This window comes from Pleuronectes platessa, chromosome 11 (assembly GCF_947347685.1).
Source record: "Pleuronectes platessa chromosome 11, fPlePla1.1, whole genome shotgun sequence".
NCBI classification, from domain to species: Eukaryota; Metazoa; Chordata; class Actinopteri; order Pleuronectiformes; family Pleuronectidae; genus Pleuronectes; species Pleuronectes platessa.
The window spans coordinates 3,780,643-3,799,795 of NC_070636.1; the positions used below are offsets into that span (position 1 = coordinate 3,780,643).

The 19,153-nt window shown below is 48.9% G+C and overlaps 2 protein-coding genes across 2 annotated transcripts; one reads left to right on the plus strand and one right to left on the minus strand.

Annotated features, from left to right (window-relative positions):
- The first annotated feature begins 446 nt into the window (after positions 1-446).
- Positions 447-6,098, plus strand: exd2 (exonuclease 3'-5' domain containing 2). The gene is made up of 10 exons (XM_053434333.1): positions 447-556; positions 1,549-1,617; positions 1,707-2,132; positions 2,827-3,103; positions 3,192-3,307; positions 3,670-3,980; positions 4,069-4,175; positions 4,260-4,395; positions 4,601-4,969; positions 5,081-6,098. Exons 3-10 carry the CDS (start codon positions 1,737-1,739, stop codon positions 5,295-5,297), a joined length of 1,929 nt encoding a protein of 642 aa, XP_053290308.1. The 5' UTR covers positions 447-556; positions 1,549-1,617; positions 1,707-1,736; the 3' UTR covers positions 5,298-6,098.
- Positions 6,099-9,541: 3,443 nt separating this feature from the next.
- Positions 9,542-17,394, minus strand: si:ch211-168d23.3 (BRD4-interacting chromatin-remodeling complex-associated protein). The gene is made up of 12 exons (XM_053434334.1): positions 17,354-17,394; positions 17,167-17,209; positions 16,925-16,990; positions 15,222-16,739; positions 14,276-14,530; positions 13,396-13,987; positions 13,133-13,275; positions 12,716-12,777; positions 11,910-12,058; positions 11,124-11,218; positions 10,937-11,039; positions 9,542-10,266 (listed from the first exon to the last, which is right to left on the minus strand). Exons 1-12 carry the CDS (start codon positions 17,392-17,394, stop codon positions 9,542-9,544), a joined length of 3,792 nt encoding a protein of 1,263 aa, XP_053290309.1.
- Between the last annotated feature and the right edge of the window lie 1,759 nt (positions 17,395-19,153).

Genomic DNA, 19,153 nt, shown 5'->3' on the forward strand with positions numbered 1-19,153 from the left:
ATGAATATCAGGGGAAAGGTAACAGGTGAGAAGATGTACATTTTATTTATAAAGCACATTTAGAACAAGTTGAACGACAAAGTGCTTTACAAAGTAAAAGGTGTATCAAGAAAACATCAATATGTAAAATATCGTAATGACAATAAAATAAAAGGCCAAAGAGAAGAGCTGTTTCTTTAACAATGATTAAAAGTGTCCAAGAGATAGTGATGCTTTTCTAGTGAGGATATAAATATGATATGAGATTATATTAAAACTATTTCCAGACTGAATGAGGTTATAAAATCAAAGCTGTATCTTTCCCACTAGCTTTAATGACACGCTGAATTTTTTTCGAATTCATTCTCTGGTCCTGCAGGGGAAAAACGCTTGTTGTGCCCGAGTTTGTTGTTGTTGTAAGTCCGTCCCTCCGGCAGGGGGCGCTGGCCGCAGAGCCGCGTCCCGGCGCAGCCCCGCCGTCAATATAAAGGCAGCAGGAAGTCAGGGTCCAGTTGATGACACAGAAACAAACGTGCACGCGCGAGCAGCTGCTGTCGAGTCGCTTTAAACCGTGAAGGTAAGATTTAAAAAAAAACAACACGTGAAGCAACTAAACCGAGCCAGCACCGTGTGCGCGTGGGTCCGCGCTTCCGGGTCAGTCCCGTGTTAAGTGCACGGTGCGAGTTAGCAAGTTAGCTCCGGTGTTAAAACCAGTGCTAACGACTGGTTTAACTTCACCATAACCAGAAGAACTCATTGGGAATAATGACAGCGGACATGTTACCCTCTTAAATGGAGTGTCAGCAGCAACGAGGAAGCTAACCCGGGTTAGTTTCTGCCTCCTGACCCGGGTAATGCTAGCTGCTAAGTGGTAGCTCAACTTTAACGTTTTGACTATGACAAACCTACCTGGAGTTAGTTGTTGCTCGTGACCTCTGACCCCCACGTCTCTCTCTCACACACACACACACACACACACACACACACACACACACAACTAGAAGCTCTGTGTTGTGTTGAGCTGCTTGTTTGTTATAAAGGAAATACACTTCTGGGTTTTATCTCGTTAGCTTGTTTTGTTTTAACTTCACCTGCAGAATCCTGAGAGCTAAGTTCGTGAAGCTAATGCTAGCCTGCGTTATTCCTCCTCCTCTTGAGGATCTAATGCATAGTGAGACAATTTGGAATTATGTCATAATGATGCGGTTTGATATTCTGTTTATCTGCAGATGGTTTTGTGTCGCACTCAGATTCAGTGTTTGCGTCCACATCACACATTTTGGAGTTCCAGGGGTAAACAGCTTTGCAGCCAAATCCAAAAACAATTAAATATTGATTGATTCTTCAAACTTAATAAAACACAACGTGCCTCCATCCGGCTCCTGTGTTGTCAGACAAGTGTCCAGAAGCCCAGACTTTCAAGTTCCCCTCAAAGCCAAGTCACCGTGTTTTTAATGACATGTTGAGTCTGGATTTAAAAACACTTCCCACTCTAATACAAACAGTTGTTTCTACAGTTTCTGACCAAATCATTTGTGGTGTGTTGTTGTTTTTTTTGTTGTGTTCCAGAGATGCAGTGTCAGTCCAGGTCACAGAAACACAACTAGGTTCACATGGGATCCCACTGACACAAGAGAGGTAACACATCACTTAACCTCCCTTAGCAGTTAGTGACCCCCACTCATGATCTGTCCACTGAAGACTGAGTTTGCTTTGCACCTTTTCAGCCTGTTTTTTAAAAGTCACAACAAGTCGACATGTCTCCTCGAGGGCCGTTAGCTGCCGTGGTCACCACGCTGCTCGGGGCGGCCCTGGGGGGGCTGCTCATATGGAGAGTTTACCGAACCAAGAGGAAGAGGCTGCCTTCCGTCCAGAAGGCGGCTGATCCCCTGGAGGCTCCTCGCCCGGTGGAGACGGAAGTCGTCTTTGTCGCCGAGTGTCGATGCAACCAACCACAGAACATCGAGGAGAAGGAGTTCAAGGCCGTGGAGTGTCAGACCACACAACCGCCGCCTCCTGTGCGCATCCCGTCAGAGGACCTGCTGGGGGTGAAACCAGTCATGGTGAGCTCTGAAGAGGAATGGGAGCAGCTGTGGCCACGGATGCAGAAGGAGCTGTCGGTGTTCCCTGTTCTCGGGCTCGACTGTGAATGGGTAAAGACCAAAGGCGTAAGAGATACCTTACCGCATGTTTTTAAAATGGGAAGAGGACCAATCCACCCCGGGTGATTCAGTACGGTATCGTGTGCTCGGGCGATTTTTCACTTGGTGTTGTTCTTTGCATGCGGCCACAGTTACACACAGGAACAAGTTGACAATTGTTCAGTAGATCCTGCATGTTTAGTTTGTCCTGACCTTAGACTGTATTTAAAGATGGACGACACGTCTTCACTTCCTCCCACTATCCAGAAATCAAAGGAAAAAGCAGCCACCTTAGCAAAGTGCCACAGAAACACGGACCCAACCAATCGCGTGCTAGTCTCAGCTGTCAATCATGTCATCAGAATCAATCACCCTGTTGTTAGAGCATCAAATAACTTATTAAAAGAATAACTGATTAAAACCAATCTTATCAGAAATGAGAACTACCTCTACGTGTTCTTTGACTGGTGAGTTTGGTCCTGTCCCATCAGGGTTCATAATGAAACTGCAGACAGCCACCAGGGGGCGCTCTCCACACTTTGGGAGATGCTGTCGTCTTCCATCTTTACATTCTATGGCCCAGCTGAGCTAAAAAATAAACATCTCTAGCATTTGGATTCATTCTTTGATAAAAACATTTCAAAGATCACTGATCCTCAGTCGTCCTCGTGTCCCCGTCTGACCCGGCTGCTGTTTCCTGTCCCAGGTCTCGGTGAAGGGCCAGACCTCGGCGGTGTCCCTGCTGCAGATGGCCTCGTATTCAGGTCTGTGCGTCCTGGTGAGGCTGCTGCCGTTCCGCAGCGGTCAGCAGAACTTCCCTCTCAGCTTCATGGAAGTCCTCAGAGACCCACACATACTGAAAGTGGGCGTCGGCTGCTATGAAGATGGCAAACGCCTGACGCGTGACTACGGCCTCTCGGTGACCTGCACGGTCGACCTGCGCTACCTGGCCTTGAGACAGAGGTACAGCTGGGGGGGGATGTGTTTACCTCTTGTTTGTAGTTCTTCACACTGTGAGAAGTTATTCATGAAAAGTCCAAATGATTGTTTCAACTTGTTTCAGACAAGCAGTGACTAATGGGCTCAGTCTGAAGTCGCTGGCTGCAGATCTGCTGAACGTTTCTCTGGATAAATCTCTGGAGCTGCGCTGCAGTGACTGGGAGGCAGATCAACTGACCCTGGAGCAGGTACTCACTCTTTGTGTGACAGGGTTTTGAAAATTCAGTTTTTTAGATCTAATTCTTCAGTAAATACATCAATGATCTAGACTCTGATGCCGGACATATTCTAAGTTGATCAGCCACAGTTTCATAATGAAGCAAAAAATGTAGACGTCTCATGACAGATCTCTACTTAGTGTTGTGCTGCGTTGAAGAGGTTAAACTATTTCACGTGAGCTTCCAACAATGACAAAGTATTTTAAAATCACTGCAGCTCACATCTGATTGGTCTCTTCTCTGTAACCGAAGCAGCTGAAAATATCAAATATTCCCTGCAGCTCTTTTTCTTTAATGTTCTTGTTTCAATCCTCCTCGTCTCTTCGTCCCAGATGACTTATGCTGCCAGAGATGCTCAAGTCTCCATCGCCCTCTTCCTCCATCTCCTCGGCCTCCGCTCTGAAGCCGGACCCGCCTCATCCAGCGGGAGCTCCTACTCCGAGTTGGCGTCCCGCTGCCAGGGCCTGGTGGACGTGGCCTTCAGGGGCCGAGGAGACGGAGACGACAGGGCAGCAGATAAAGAGAAGAGGCGGAGGACGCGGAAACCTCCCACTTATGAAAGCCCAGAGCCTGGAGATCAGCAAGTCCCAGACCCTCGAAGGAACAACAAGAGGAAACCGCTGGGTGTGGGATATTCCGCCAGGTAGGGGGCGGGGGGACAAAACACAATATAGAAACGAAACGGCTAAAAATCTGCTGCTTTCATCCACTGTTGTCCGTCTGTGTTACAGGAAGTCTCCTCTCTATGATAACTGCTTCCTCTACGCTCCCGACGGTCAGCCTCTGTGCACCTGCGACAAGAAGAAAGCCAAGTGGTACCTGGATAAAGGAATAGGAGGTACGCCGCAATGTTTACAAATCTAAACACTTTGGAGAATCGGAAATCAAAACTGTCTTCTAACGAGCTCTGTTTCTGCCTCAGTGCTTCAGAGCGAGGATCCCTTTGTGGTGAAGCTGCTGTTTGAGCCGTCGGGACGTCCTGACTCCCAGCAGGACTACTACCTGACCGCCAAGGAGAACCTGTGTGTCGTCTGTGGGAAAGCTGATTCCTACATCAGGTTGGACATGGTTCTCTGTAACTGATTGTGTTTATGAAGTTATCAGTTCAAGTCCAGGAGCTTGTAAGAATGAGCAGTAAATCCTCTCATTGGAAAAGTTCATACACTGAGTGATGAAAACTTCTATTCTCATCCGTCTCATGTTGGAGAAAAACTTTATTACTTTGCAGCTCTGATTAAAACGACTTGTTGTGTTGTCACTCAGGAAAAACATCGTCCCACACGAGTACCGGCGACACTTCCCCACCGAGATGAAGGACCACAACTCCCACGACATCCTGCTGCTCTGCACCAGCTGCCACGCCGCCTCCAACGTGCACGACGGCTTCCTGAAGCAGCAGCTGGCTGAAGACTTCGGCGCCCCTCAGGGCTGCGAGGAGGGCGTTCGCCTGCTGGAGGACTCAGACCGCCGGCGGGTGCGGTCGGCCGCTCGGGCTCTGCTCACCGCGGGGGACGGGCTGCCGGAGCAGCGGCGAGACGAGCTGCAGCTTCTGATCCGAGGCTTCCTCAACATGAACGAGAGGCAGGAGCTGAGTGAGGAGGCGGTGCAGCACGCCGCCGGTCTGGAGACCAGGTGAGTTTCCAGATTTACACTCTAACAAAACTTTACAACACTTTCCTTCCAGAGTTTGTTGTCCCCTTGTAAAGAGAAGCTGTCCTCTGACTGCCCCTCTCTCCCCTGAAGGATCTTCAACGAGGCGTACGTGCCTCACGGCCTGAAGCTGGTGCAGGCTCACGCCGGGCTGGGCCTCCAGGGCCTCATGGACCTGGAGCGTCGCTGGAGGCAGCACTTCCTCACCAGCATGCAGCCCCGCCACCTCCCCCCCCTCTGGTCTGTCGACCACAACCACAGCAAGTTCCTCCGCAAGTACGGAAAGGACCTGCCCATCAAACTCAACTGAGGGTCGCTCAGCGGCCCGGGACGGGGGGGAACTGGTTCTTCTTCTCATCTGCTGGTCAGAGTGGTCGGATGGTTTTGAAGCTTCCGCAGCCACTTTGTGAATCTTACAAGCCAAAGAGCTTCTTGAGTGAGTGGAGGGATTTCGTAGAGATGCCAAACCTCCACCAGCACGTGGCGTCTGTCCACCTGATCCGAGTGTGTGAGTGAACACACTCGACCTGTGGAGGGCGCTGGAGTTTACCTGAGAACCAGATGTGGAGCCTGAATGAACTCGAGCAGAGAAACCAGCTCCGAACCCGATGAACACTAACTGTGCACCTGGTCCACGTCGTGTATCTGCATAAGGACACTTTTTTTTTTTTTAAATCATAAAAGATGTTTAATGATTATTTATGAATATAACTACTGCCCCCCCCCCCCCCTTGCAGGTGAGCAGCTTATAACCTCAATCAGTCTGTGATTCTTTGCTTAGTAGAGAGAGGGTCAGTTTAAATACTTAGCGATGTGCTGCTGTCTCAGTCTGTTGTCTGTTTTAAGTCGATGGATGAAGGATGAAGTTTCCCAGAGAACTTGAAATCAGATGTAATTCTTTTTTCACTCTGCAGGGGGACATGAATCCCAGCAGAGAAAACATGGATCATTTAACCTTGTGATGTTTTGTGCTCCTGCTGCTGATTCTCCTGAAGGTCGGGGGCGACTCCCTGGCTCATGTTTTAATGAGCCTCTTAACCCCCGAACCTGAACCCTGAATCTACAGCAGTTTCACCCCCCCGGTGTAATTTTCCAGAATCCAAAACTTTACCGTGAAAATGCCGACGTTATTTAAAAATGACCCTAAACCCTAGTTTTTGAGTCTAACGCATAAAACGTCCGTGTGATTCATGAAAACAGCTGCTTTGTCTTAACCTCGACCTCAAGGCTGTTTCTGCTTTGTCTAAATTCTGAATGTGAGAGAATAAATAAAAGTCATGTTTGTATAAATCTTGTGCGACTTGTTTTTGCCGGCGCTCGAATCTTCACACATACGACAGATCCACAGATAGTTTTAGATTTTTTTTTATTTCTTACAAAATCACAGTTTAATAAATAGTCTGTAAAAATGAGTACAAAAGTGTTTTTCTTAACATTTCATATATGAATCACTCGTGACTTTCAGGTCAAAGGAGTCTTTCGTTTTTTTTTTTATTCTTTTTTTTGTCAGTTATGACTTTTTACAATCTAGTTTTGCTGAATTAAGGCCTCTTGATTTTGGCATCAGAACAATCTGTCAGTCAAATGTTTTGTATCTGAAGTTGAATTAGTGTAGAATCGGGCGTAAGAGTTCTGAGCTCCCCTGGTTTCACAGTTCAGTCAGAAAAATAAAAAGCACATTTACAAATAAATAACAAAGTGGCTCGACATGCAGATGGAACTCATCCCTTGGTTCCACGATGCTGACACAAGCATGTTCCCTAGTGGTCAGTGTTGGACACTGCGGACGTGAACACGACAGTAACAATGGCACATGAGGCTTCTTCACTGAAGGGGATTCCATCAAACTCCGCTTGAGAATTTATTTCTCTTTTCTTTATCATTAAACAAGATTTTTTTCTTTTTTGGCAAACCTTTGGAAGTGCTGCGTAACAAAAAAATAAATAAACACAAGTAAAGTTTGTGGAATTCCCCTCGTTTCTTCTTCTTCAGCGGTGACGAGGAGTGAGAGACACTCTGACATCTTTACTGCATTACAGCGAAACCCCCGAGGGCGGAAACACACGTCGGGATTTCATCCGGCTGCAGAATCTCACGTTTCTGGACAAATTGGGCGAAATGTGCTAATTTGTGTCCCAACTGAGAAGTGGAGGAGAAAGTCAATACTTGTGTCTGTTTGGATAGCAGCTAGTTAGCTTAGCATAAAGACTAGAAACAGCTTGTCTGGTTTTATCCAAAGGTCAAATTCTGACTAATTAGTATAAAACCAGAGCTGCAGATGGTTTCCATCGTCACATCCGACAAAAACTTCCTCCAGCAATGTGTCCCCCACTAGGGGCAGAAATCAACTTTTCTCTTTGCCAGGATAATATCGATTTAAATGGTTTTAATCGTTGAAAAATTGCTTAACATGCACTTTGACTTTTCCATCCCCTACTTTTTGGGAAGCCTTCATGTCACCCATCTTTATATATTTTTCAAATTCTCATGCTAAGCTAAGCTAACTGCAGCTTAACACTGGATCCTCCTCTCAGACATCAGTGATGTGAATCTTCTCCTTTAACCATGAAAGAATAAATAACTGCATTTTTCCAAAAAAAACATCCAATTCTTCCCTCGTGAATCCTCGAGTGTGTGTTTCCACCCAAACTACTGCGGAGAGTCTCAATACTAGATTACTGCATATTATAAACTCCTTTTGTTCGTTCCAACAAAAGACAATTTCACATACAAAAAAAAAAACAGAACATCTTAAGAAAATGAAAAGTCCTGTTTGATTTCATCCCACTGTTTTCTTTTTCTGAAGGGGACAGGCACCTTTCACATTTCTGAACACCAGACGTAACAGGTTCTAAAAACTCACTCAACACTTCTCTCCTCTTCTTCTTCAGATTCCTTAAAGGTATGAATGAATTAAAGGCATATTCATAACGTTTTTCCTAAATAGCGAGATCAAACCTCGACACCCCCCCCCCCCCCCCTTGTGGAATCTCTAAGAGCGGAAACTCTGAAAGTTCAACTTGTTTTTACAAAAGTTCAACACGTTTTTTTTTGCAGATTTGAAATTTCGACCTACACACGACCTCAACTTCCACATGGACAGAATTCACATTTCCACTCAGACCAATAAGATTGTCACATTAACATAAGACGCCGCAAAAAAAAAAAAGAATAACTCTACATATTGCTCCAGAACGGCTGCGTGAACTCAAATCTTCGGCTTCGCTCAGCGGGGCTTCGAACCAATAACTCATGAAGTGAAGAGAAGTCGACCTGGAGATGTGGGAAACGTGAAAGCGGATGATTCCTCTAGTTTTTTTTGGTCAAAGGCTGTTTGATGATGCAGAGGCTCAGGTTCTGAACAGAGTCATGGTCATTTCTCCGCTCAGTGAACATCGAGCCCTTAAAACATGTTAGAGACACAACTTCTAAACTACACGGGCGTCGATGATGAAATAAGCTTCATTCATTCCTCTTTCTTTTTTTGTCCTATGACGACGATAAGCAAAACAGGCAAAGATCTCCCTCCTCTTCTCCCTCCTCTCCCTCCTCTTCCTCCTCTTCCTCCTCTCCCTCCTCTTCACTGCACCACCCCTGCTCCAAACAAACCCAACTCATTATTGCTTGCATGTCAATACACACAGAATGGGAGACGACTCTTGTCTCTGAAAACACACAAAACTATTTCACAGTCTGACTCGAGCGTGAGCGACGGCACGGGTTCGAAAGAAAAGAAGAAACAACGACTGCCTGTGACTCTTTCTCTCTTTCTCTCTTTCTCTTTTTCTTCCCGTGCTCCCTCGGGTTCTTTTTCTGCTCTGACAAAGACACACTCCAGTTGGTGGGAAGAGACACAACATGGACGTTTGCTGGTGTATTCAGGATGAAGCAAGTCACAGATTCTTTGGAGTTTCATTCGTTAAATCGAGACGACGCAGGATGACAATGTTTCTCACACACTTCACACCCACACAAAATTATCCCTAAATGTGGACACACACACACACTCATCTCACACACACACACACGCTGCCTTCCTCAATGCAACTCATCTGAAAACACAGTTGGCACAGATTATCAAAATAAATACCCTGGAAGCTTGGCACTATGCAAAAGAAACCACATTTTTTTTCTGAAAGAAATCTTATAAAAACTATTGAATAATCTCAGTCTACTCCAGGTTCCTGTTAGCCTCACTATTACTTATATACTATATGCTGATGAAGGTCACACCAGTGTGGTAAACCTCTGGATGACTTAACTACCACTGAAACAATAGAGCTCCTATTCAGATAGATTTGTTTCCACAAACGTACATCAAATGAAGAATCTAACATCTATCTGACTGTAGATAGAGCTGCTGTCTGCGTCTCTTCATAGTGCCTCTGTCTTTTTTTTCCTCCTCCCTCTTTCTTTAAAACATTCAGTTCCTTTTTAAAGTAAAATCTGAAACCCAGAATCCAAACCTCTTTCAGTTCTGGGGAACAGACGAGTGCACTTCCCTCTGTCCCGCCTCAGACGGATGTTTGTGGACGTCTGTCGGGACACGTTACCTCACAGGTGTCCCTCCAGGATGCTGGTGACAGCCTGGTCCAGGGGCGGCCCTGACGGGGCCCTGGTCGGGGCTGCAGAGGGGCCCTGCAGGCGCTGCAGCTCTAGGATGCTGTCGATGGCGCTCTGTAGGTGTTCACTGAGCATGTTGTCCTCTTGGAGGGGGGGCGGGGGCGGACTCGGCCGCGGCTCCGGCTGAGGCGTGGCCTCCAGCCTGTAACATTTCAGCTTTGGGGCACTGACATCTCTGGGAGGCAACTCGAAGCAAGCCGCCTGAGGCTCTGGCATAGAAAGAGGATGTGGGGCTTTTATTCTGGGACTGGGTGCAGGCTGTGGGACTTCCTGTGCAGGGTCGCTCTGCAGAGCCCCATTGACGACCTGCTCCTCGTGCTGGGGGCGGGGGGGCGCTCTGTTGGGCGCCTGCTGAGAGTGGCGCTCGCTCACGGCTCCGCCCCCGTTGGTCAGCTGCCCCGTGTGGTCCCTCTTGAGTCCGGGCTCGCAGGCCGAGTTGTGCACCACCTTGCGGGAGCCCGACTCCTGCTTGATGGTGAGCCTGAGGGCGCCGCGGGAGCTGGAGCGGTACGTCTTCAGTCCCGGGGGCCGGTCCGAGAGTCTGGTCCAGGCTGGGGGGGAGGAGGGGCTGCCGGAGGAGACCGGGTGGGAGGGGCCGGAGGGGGGGGCTTCATGAGGGGAAGACGCTGATGTAGTCAAGGCCATCATGAACGACTCTGGAGGGAAGTCAGAGGTTCAACAGCATCAGGTCTGGATCTTTACATGAATATGCTTTTATTTTGAAGTACTTTGTAACCTTTGATCTGTCGCGTAAAATATTATATTAGATTCTTAATTTGTTGAAACGACACTTTTAGCTGAACTTTCCAAATACATAATAAATTAGAGAGAAAGGTGTTTAAAATTTGAAAAAAGCTGATGAAGAAAACAAGTAAAATAGTTTTTACTTGACGTTGAAGCTGCTTTAAAGTAAATTGAAGGAGAATTTGTTGAATTTGTTACGTGATCTTTTGTTTTTTAATGAATATGTAACATCTGTGCAGTGGTTATGGATGAGATCCCATTAGGAGCCTTGTGGATAAATACAAACTGTCTCGGAGTTACAAACAATAGATTATTATGGGTTGTAAGTTATTCTCATTATTATTATTATACTCATTCATAAGTCCTAGAGTCCAGCCGTTTCAAGAGCCCCCCCCCCCCCTATCTTTAATTAACATTAACAGCTCTGCTCTTATCAGCTCTTCACTCCTCACGTCTCGGCTCCACTTTGACGCAGCTTAATTTCCCCGTCACACCTGGGAGCTGCTCTGGAGCCGATATGGAGGTGAAGTGTTTCTCTCAGGAAGTAGGTGGAGAGGACGGACCCCCTGCTGGGACACTGACCTGGGTCTCTGCGGGCTCTGCGTCTGTCCTCGGCTAAAGCGAATCGCTCGGCCTGAAGGAAGAGACGCTCCAGCATCACCATCTCCGCTGAGGGACTCTCCTGCTGCGGAGGACAATCCAAACCCCATCACACAAACAGAATGTGGAGAAACGTTATATCTTTAACACAATGAACATCGTGTCTCACCTGAGTTTCTCTGACCAGTAGCTGCCTGTACTTGTTGATCATGTCCTTGGTGCGTTTCAGCAGGAAGCCGGACACAGAGTCAAACTCCTGGTCCACTGAGGAGAGAGAAACCATCATCCATCATCCATCATTATCATGTTAGTGATATTATCAAACCCTGAAGTGAGACTGAAGCATTAGAGAGCTCTCAGGATCATTACTGCCGTGGCCTGCTTATAAAGTCTGTAACCCTGCTCATCTTAAACCAATTGGAGTTTTTGGAAGCAGATTTTCAGACGAGCACTGAACTCTGGATCCTCCTGGAAGCACGGGACCCGGGCCAAGAAGGAACCCATTAGATTCTGGTTTGGATCCAGACCTTCTTCATCACTTTCATTCATTTTAACCAATTTAAATGATATATATCAGAGTGTAAAGAGCAGAGGCAGAGGAATGCATTCTAATTTCTGCCATTCAGTTATATTTGTGTCGACCATTAAATTTAAAGATTATTATTGTTGGCGAGTCGGAAGAAAAGCATCAGAAACGTGAAATAAGACACAAAGTCACCAAAGTGAAAAAGTATTAATACTTAGATGCAAAGTGTTTCCATAGACAACCAGTGTTTATATGTATTTTTGATGTTTTTGTACACAAGTTGTTTCCAGAGGAAGATGTGGTCATTTGATTTATTTTGGCACAAACCCTTTCTATATAAATACCATCGCAGTTCATTTAACCTGGATGTGTTTCTCTGTTTAGACGTCTTCTGTGTCAGCAGGCTCAACCAGCCACAGCCTCACTCACCTAAACCGAAGTCGCTCTGGCTCGGCAGGTGACCGGCACACGCGTGGTACGGCAGCAGGCGTCTCACGGCGTCCTTCAGCGTGGAAAAGGCCGAGCCGGTGAACGGGTGCTGAACTTCTGCGTGGTCCGAACACAGCTGCTGCTGGAACCTGAGGGACACAGGGAGGAGACTGAACGAGCTGGGACCATGACCGGTAAACACACAGAAGGATTTCACATAAACACATCTATCTACTGACTTCTCATGTGAAGGTTTTAGTTCATTGATCTATCCTCAGTTTCTTCCACATGTTATTATGATGTGATTCATGTCAGTAGGTTTGTATGGTTCATAACAACCTACTGACATGTACTGACCTCTGTCTCTATACCTCTGCAGTACAGACAGGTCACCCCCAATCTGTCGGAGTAAATGTTCTAGATACCTGATGAGTTTCTCTTATTTTTTGGTATCTTAGTTTATGTTACTATGATTCGGATATTATGTGTATTTGATTAGTATTTTCATCTTTCTGTAAATACTTCAAATACATATTTGATAGCTGCCATTGATTCTTTATATTTCTTATCATATTCTCATGTTCCAGCTAATTATTCCATGACATCTCTTTGAAATCTATGGCAGGAAACCAGGACTGTGGTGAGTCTGAGAGGTTTTTCTATCTTAACCTCTGTGACGTTATGAATGACGTTGGTTTGGATCGTGTCCAGCTCCCCCTGCGACCCTCACAGGACGAACAGGAGACATAAGGACAGACGGGAGGACGGGGGGACGAGTGGATCTCAGGTTGACTTTCATCTCCTACCTGTGCCGGCGTATTGCTGGTGTGATCCTGTCCTCTCTCTGCTGCTCCAGACAAACTGCCAGCTGGCACACACATCACATTTCAGATCAGATCACAGGACGCAGACATTTTCAAGTCATTAATATTAAATGTTCTGTGTTTAACAGTGAATAATTACACGGGGATTTCTCTGGAGCAAATTCAGCTAAACAGAGACAAGATGTGATTTAGAATCTTAAGTCTTCAGCTTCCAAAATGTGAATATTTGCTATGTGTGAATTCTGTATTTTCTGGTTTAAATTGCTGGTTGGACAAAGCAAGACATTTAAATATATATCAGCTTTGGGAGTTTTCACTATTTTCTGACATTAAATTGATAATATAATATAATTCAATATAATATAATAACACAACTCGACCAGTAAATGTATTTCCCACCTTGGTGCCCGTCTGCTGGCTCGTCTGGACGGGGCCACAGTCCCTGGGAGCCGGGGGCCCGTGGACATCGTGGGCTACAGGAGAGCGTGGACGGACATCGAGAGGAAACACTTTACTCTCCACGACCAAGGCAGCTGTCGGCTCTGATCAAGAGACAGATGATGATGATGATGATGATGATGATGATGATGATGATGATGATGGTTAGAATCCCACAGAAAAGCTCCTGGTTCTCTAGCTGTTGGTTTTGTGATGAAACTCACTGTTTTGTGTTTGCTGTTGCACAGCGGAGTCGTCTCCTCCTTTGGAGAGACAAGCAGCGGGGGGGTCAGGCTGCTGCGGAGGCACCGGGACGCTGACCAGCACAGGGGAGGAGGAGGAGGAGGAGGAGGAGGAGCTGATGTGGGCTGGAGTGTGGCTCGAGGACCGAGGCTGGGGAACCGACGACTGGAGCTGCACCTGGTTCTGGCCGAATAAGGCCTGTGAGACCTGGAGCTGAAGCGGGGCCTGGTACTGGGCTTGGGACTCGATGAGGGGCTGTGGAGCTGACCTCTCAGGTGCAGGAGGAGTCGTCTGAGCTCCAGCTGGAGGGGAGAACCCTGCTGGAGCTGTTGTCCCTGTGTCCTGAGGGAGGTGGGGAGGGGAGGAGCAGAGCAGCGGTGTGTCCTCAGGATCTGAGCTGAGCGGAGAAGCCTCCACACGCTGGTCACACGTCACGCTGTGGGGGTCCGGGTCGGGGACTGAGAGGGTCTGTGGTTGGGTCTCTCTCTCGTTGGGGGAGGAGAGAATCTCCATCGGCACCACTGGCAGCGCTCCAACCAGCAGATCAGAGGCGATGGGAGAGATAAGTGCTTGCTGTGGTGGAGAGGAAGAGAAAAGGATGATTTTTGTTCATCCAGCCACAAACAACATATATTTTACTGGAGGTGCAAGTTGTTTTCCAACCTTTTGGCAGAAGCAGGGGCATATAAATATGATATAATTCCAATAATAATAGCCAATAAACCACTAGTACTAGTAAACCTGAGAAGCACAGTCGCACAAACACACACACACACACACACACACACACACACACACACACACACACACACAAACTGTAAACTATCTTTACATAGAACAAGAACTTGCTGAATCTCTGACCTGTTGCAGATGTTGCATAAAGGCCTGGTTCTGGCTCATGGACTGGGCCACCTCCTCCACCACATGGGTCATGTCCACTGGAGGCATCAGTAGTTTGGGCATCTCTGCAGCTGGGTTGGGGGCCAGAGGAGGTTCAGGAGGAGGCTGCAGGACGGGGACGACAGGAGGAGAGGGGGTCTGCAGCCCGGGGGTGGGGGGCTGAGGCCCTGAGGAGGGGGGGTGCACGGAGATGTGCTGGAGCACGTGTCCGTAGGGCTGCAGAGGGAGGAACCACATTTAGATGAACTGAAACCAGCTGACTCTAGAACAGACCAGTACACTTTGATGAAGTGGTGTAAACTCAGGTCTTTATATCACGAGTGCTCATCAAAATACATATTGCTAAAGCTTCCATTAACCTAATTTACATACAGGAAGAAAACTAACTCATAACAGACGAGTTTGTAAAAAGTTCACCATCATTTTGTTAACTTCAAGTGCGTTGATTTGAAAAGTTCCTTTACAGAAATCAGAGATTCAAACTTTGTAAAACCACCAGTGCAGTCGTTTAGATTAATGTTCATATAGAGAATATTTCCTGCTTTCAAATCTAAAAGAGTAATTTACTATTCATGGTTGTAGTTGTTGTTATCGTGGGCCAATCAATGAGCAGCACTGGATTTAGAGGATTTGTGCATTAATCTTATGACGCATCTGTTCCTCAGGTATTTCATTCACTGCATTAACAAGAGACATCGGCATATTTGATCTACTTTGAAAAGGTCTATGTGCTTTTCTAGTTTTCACGGCCACTCAAAGTGCTTTACAGAACATTCAGGTTCATACAGTGCATCTATGGGCAGCACTATTGGTTCAGTATCTTGCCCAAGGACTTAAGGATTTCCAGTAAATCTACTATCAAATCCCACATGCCACTATAGAGGGTTTCCTCTTGAAGCAGACTCACCTGCGGCAGTGGGTGGAAAGTCTCCTCTGAGCTGCTCCTCTCCTCTTGAACAGTTCTCTCTGGCAGCAGCACCACAGACGCCTGCTGGAGGCTGAGCTGTGCCTCCGCCCCCCCCGCCTGAGGAGCCGGGGCCTGGGCAGCGAAGGGCAGCCCCTGAACCACCGAGGGCCCGTTGACGATCGAGATGGAAGTGAGATCCTGGGGAAGCACCCCCGAACTGTTGATCAAGGTTATGTGGTTTCCAAGAGCGGGGCTGTGGAGCAGGGTGGCGCGCTGCCCCTGCCCCCCCGCAGTGTAGGCTCCAGCCAGCTGTGCCGGCATCTGGAAGACAGTGGGGGGGGCTGACTGTAGATGCAAGGGTCCTGAAAGCACCGTGGCCTGGCGGAGCGCGAGCTGCCCGGTGGGGGTGGTGAAGACAGGGCTGAAGTTCAGCTGTCTCTGGGGCACGGTAAGGATCTGAGAGCCGTCTACGAGCTGCCCAGTGGCCGATGGGCCCTGGTGACTGGGAGTCAGCAGCGTTCGAGCCCCATTGTTAGGCTGAGAGATTGTGACGGGGGACTGGCCTGGAAGAAGGAACTGGTTTTGGCCCTGGAAGAGTCCCTGAGGCTGGAGCACGAAGGAGCCGCCCTGGTTGACTAACTGCAGGCTGACTGGTTTGTGGAGCTGCTGGCTGGGCTGCGGCTGTGGGGCTGTGGGCTTTTGGCCTGGAGTTTGGGACAGTAGAATATTTGGTGAGCCAGTTCCAGGGAGGAATGTAAGACCCGGTGTGGGTTTCTGCCCAGAAGGCTTGGGGCTAATTTGAACCAGTCTGGGCTGAATGCTGATGGGGAGCTTGGGCTGGATGTGGAGGGGGCCCCTCTGCAGAACGATCCCTGGTGCTGCCGCTGTGGCTCTCAGGGATGGAGTGATGAGAGGACGACTGGTCAAACTGGGAACGGCCTTGTGGATGATCATACTGGAGCCCTGGGCGGGACTCAGAGAGAAGGAGGTCTCTGGAGACGGAGCAGGGAACACGTTTCCAGGCAGGAGCCCCATCAGCTGAGGTGGTGCAGCAGGTTTTAGAGAGGGGCAGCCAGGCCCGACAGCCAGGAGCGAGGGCTGGGGGGGCTCCACTGCTGCCTGGGTGTCTCTGGGCAGCGCCGGGGGGGCGGTCAAGGTCACAGACTTGGTAAGGAATGGTGCAGGGGGAGGAGAGAGGAGAGGAGCGGGTGAGTAGAGGGAGAGGCTGTCCCCGGTATGGGCCAGACCTGCCTCCAGAGCCATGGTCTGCTCAGTGATGTCCGCCTCCTGCAGGCTCTGCTGCAGGATGTCACACGCCACCTCCGCCTCCTCCACCTCCGGCACCTCTCCCTCCTTCGCCTCACATCCACCCTCCACAGGCTGCCCACCCTGCACCACCTGCAGGTCTTCACCCTCCGGCGATGACAGGAGAGCCTCCTCCAGGAAGGACAGGTCCACACAGCCGGGGGGAGGCGTGTCTGGGGAGTCCCCGCCATCTCCCAGCAGAGAGACGGGGCTCTGGGGGAGAGAGAGACAGTGGGAGACGGGGCGAGAGGGGCAGAGTGGAAACCAGGGGAGAAGTGTGTGATTAGCAGGAGTTAACAGGAAAAGCAGTTTCAGGCACAGACACAGGGAAAAAGGAATCCTCGTGGGGGGAAGTGTTGGTTGTTGTGACGCTGCCGGCGGCAGATCCAGACACTCACCGGGGCGTCAGCGAAGAGGGAGGTCTCCCCAGAGGAGGAGCTAATGAGCAGGTCCTCAGTCGGCAGCTGCTGGGAGGAAATCACAGGATTTGGGGTTGGGCACAGTCGTACTTCATGAATTCACTGTTACGCTACAACTGTCTCCCCTCCACATCTCCCTCAAGAACATGTGTCAAGAAATAGTTTCAACTCAAACGTTTCATATGAACTTTGGATTTATTTCTCTGGAGGATGTCTGTTACCTCATTGGTCCCATGAAGGAAGTCGTTCAGGGCCTGGGGGTCACTGAGAAGACGAGGAGAGGAAGATGGATATTTAGTGAAACGACAAAGAAGGGGGCAAAGGGAGAAGAAGCTTAAATGTAAACAAACCTTTTCCCTTCAATGTATTTTACTTATATTTAATTATCTGAGTTTAATCCACACTCACCACAAAACATCAAGTAGACAAGTCCCATCTTCATCCTCCATGTCAACTGAAGGGAAGAGGAGGACACATTTTTATGAAAGGAGAATGAATCAGTAAGTAAAAAGCAACTTATTCCACACATTTCAGTTTTTATGACTCCAACGGGTCATTATTTTGTTTTGTATTTCATTGCACTGATACGGTTCCTCTTTGGTAAAGAACTGGACAGACCACTCGACCGTCAATCTACAAAACAGTTTGGTATAATATCATATATGGCAAAAAGGCCTGGAGAGGTACATTTAACTGGAAGGGCACATTGAGAGGACAGTAATGTCTCGTGACCTCTCACATCTGCTTTGACCCCAGGTCGGGGGCGGGGGGGGCGGGGGGGGGGGGGGGGGGGGGGGGGTCCACACACTCCACAACATACTTCATATGTGAGAGGCCCCATACAGAGCGGTCGAGCTGAGTTCTGGTGGAGGCCTCATGGGAAGTCGTGGCCGGGCTTCGGTGCGTGGAGGCGGCGGGGAGCCAGGCCGAGGCGGCGGGACGGAGACGGGTCCTCCTCCCTGTGGGGGGGCATCGCTGCGTCCTCACTGTGGAGAGGCTGGACGAGAGGGGACATACAGACACACACACACACACACACACACACACACACACACGTCATCAGTTCACTTGAGGTTAGCAGAAGCCACAACACATCACATCACTAAGGGGTTCATGGGGTTTCTGCTGAGGTTCGGTTCTAGACGTCTGAGCGGACGTCTCCCTTCATCATCATCATCATCATCATCATCATCTCTCTCTTTTTGGGGATGTATTGATTATGCTTGAGGCTGATGAGGGAAATGGAAGCTATTGTTGTGTCTCTCACAGACATGAGAGGTGCCTCAGCTGTGAAGAGACGACTCCCCCTGCTCCTGGGAGGTGACTGCTCCTCTCCTCATGGCTGGATGAGGAGAAAACACACAATGTGGAGAAGCTGGAGCCTGGTGTAGGGTAACACACACACAGACACACACACACAGACACAAACACACAGACACACACACACACACAGGAGACAAACCTCTCTGACACATTTCTGTTTACAACACGACCACCGCATTATCAGCCTCCAGGTTCCGCATCGCCCAATGAAATCCACGCACACGAGCCTCACGCAGACCTGCAGCCGAGCCTCATGCAACAACAGCATCCAGCGGCGCATCTGCAGGTTACGTAAGGTGAATGTGCGTCCATGTGAAATGAATGTGCCGAGCGGTGCAGGACGCGGAGCCGCCGCTGCTCACACTCCGTTTATTTCTAAAGAGAATAATGTCATGTCTCAGGGAGGGAGCGCGGCAGCGGCTGTAAAAAAAACACACGTCTCGGTAACAATAGGTGCCTTGTGTTGAATTTCAGCTCCAACACAACCGAGGGGCTCCTTCGCCGATGAGCCGCGAGAGTAAATCCCGCAGAAAACCAACAACCGAGAGGAGGAGGAGAGGAAACTCACCCCTTCTTTGTGGTTTATTGTCCTGTCAAGCGGGGCCTCTGCGCCATCGATTCTCACTCAGCGGTCCTTTCAGATGCTAAGAGGAGGAGGAGGAGGATGGGGCAGGGTGGGCTGGAGGAGGAGGGGAGCAGAGGATGGGTAGGTGGGGGTGTGAGAAACACACTGATCACAACACAAAGGTGGAGAACTGGGTTACAACCGAGGAGGAGTGTGGCCGCCTCCTGCGCTCCGTCAGCCGGCACACGCGTCAAATGTCCCCGCGCCGACCCAGTGCGGAACTCCTCCATCCCGGGGATACACGTGCTCTTCCACATGGA

Coding starts and splice junctions, on each gene's coding strand:
- exd2 (XM_053434333.1), top strand. CDS start 1,737: ATGTCTCCTCGAGGGCCGTTAGCTGCCGTGGTCACCACGCTGCTCGGG. Junction 3,981..4,068: donor GGTGTGGGATATTCCGCCAG/GTAGGGGGCGGG, acceptor TCTGTGTTACAG/GAAGTCTCCTCTCTATGATA. Junction 4,970..5,080: donor GCCGCCGGTCTGGAGACCAG/GTGAGTTTCCAG, acceptor TCTCCCCTGAAG/GATCTTCAACGAGGCGTACG.
- si:ch211-168d23.3 (XM_053434334.1), bottom strand. CDS start 17,394: ATGGAGGATGAAGATGGGACTTGTCTACTTGATGTTTTGTG. Junction 17,210..17,353: donor TGTCTACTTGATGTTTTGTG/GTGAGTGTGGAT, acceptor TCGTCTTCTCAG/TGACCCCCAGGCCCTGAACG. Junction 11,219..11,909: donor CCAGAGCGACTTCGGTTTAG/GTGAGTGAGGCT, acceptor CTCTCTCCTCAG/TGGACCAGGAGTTTGACTCT.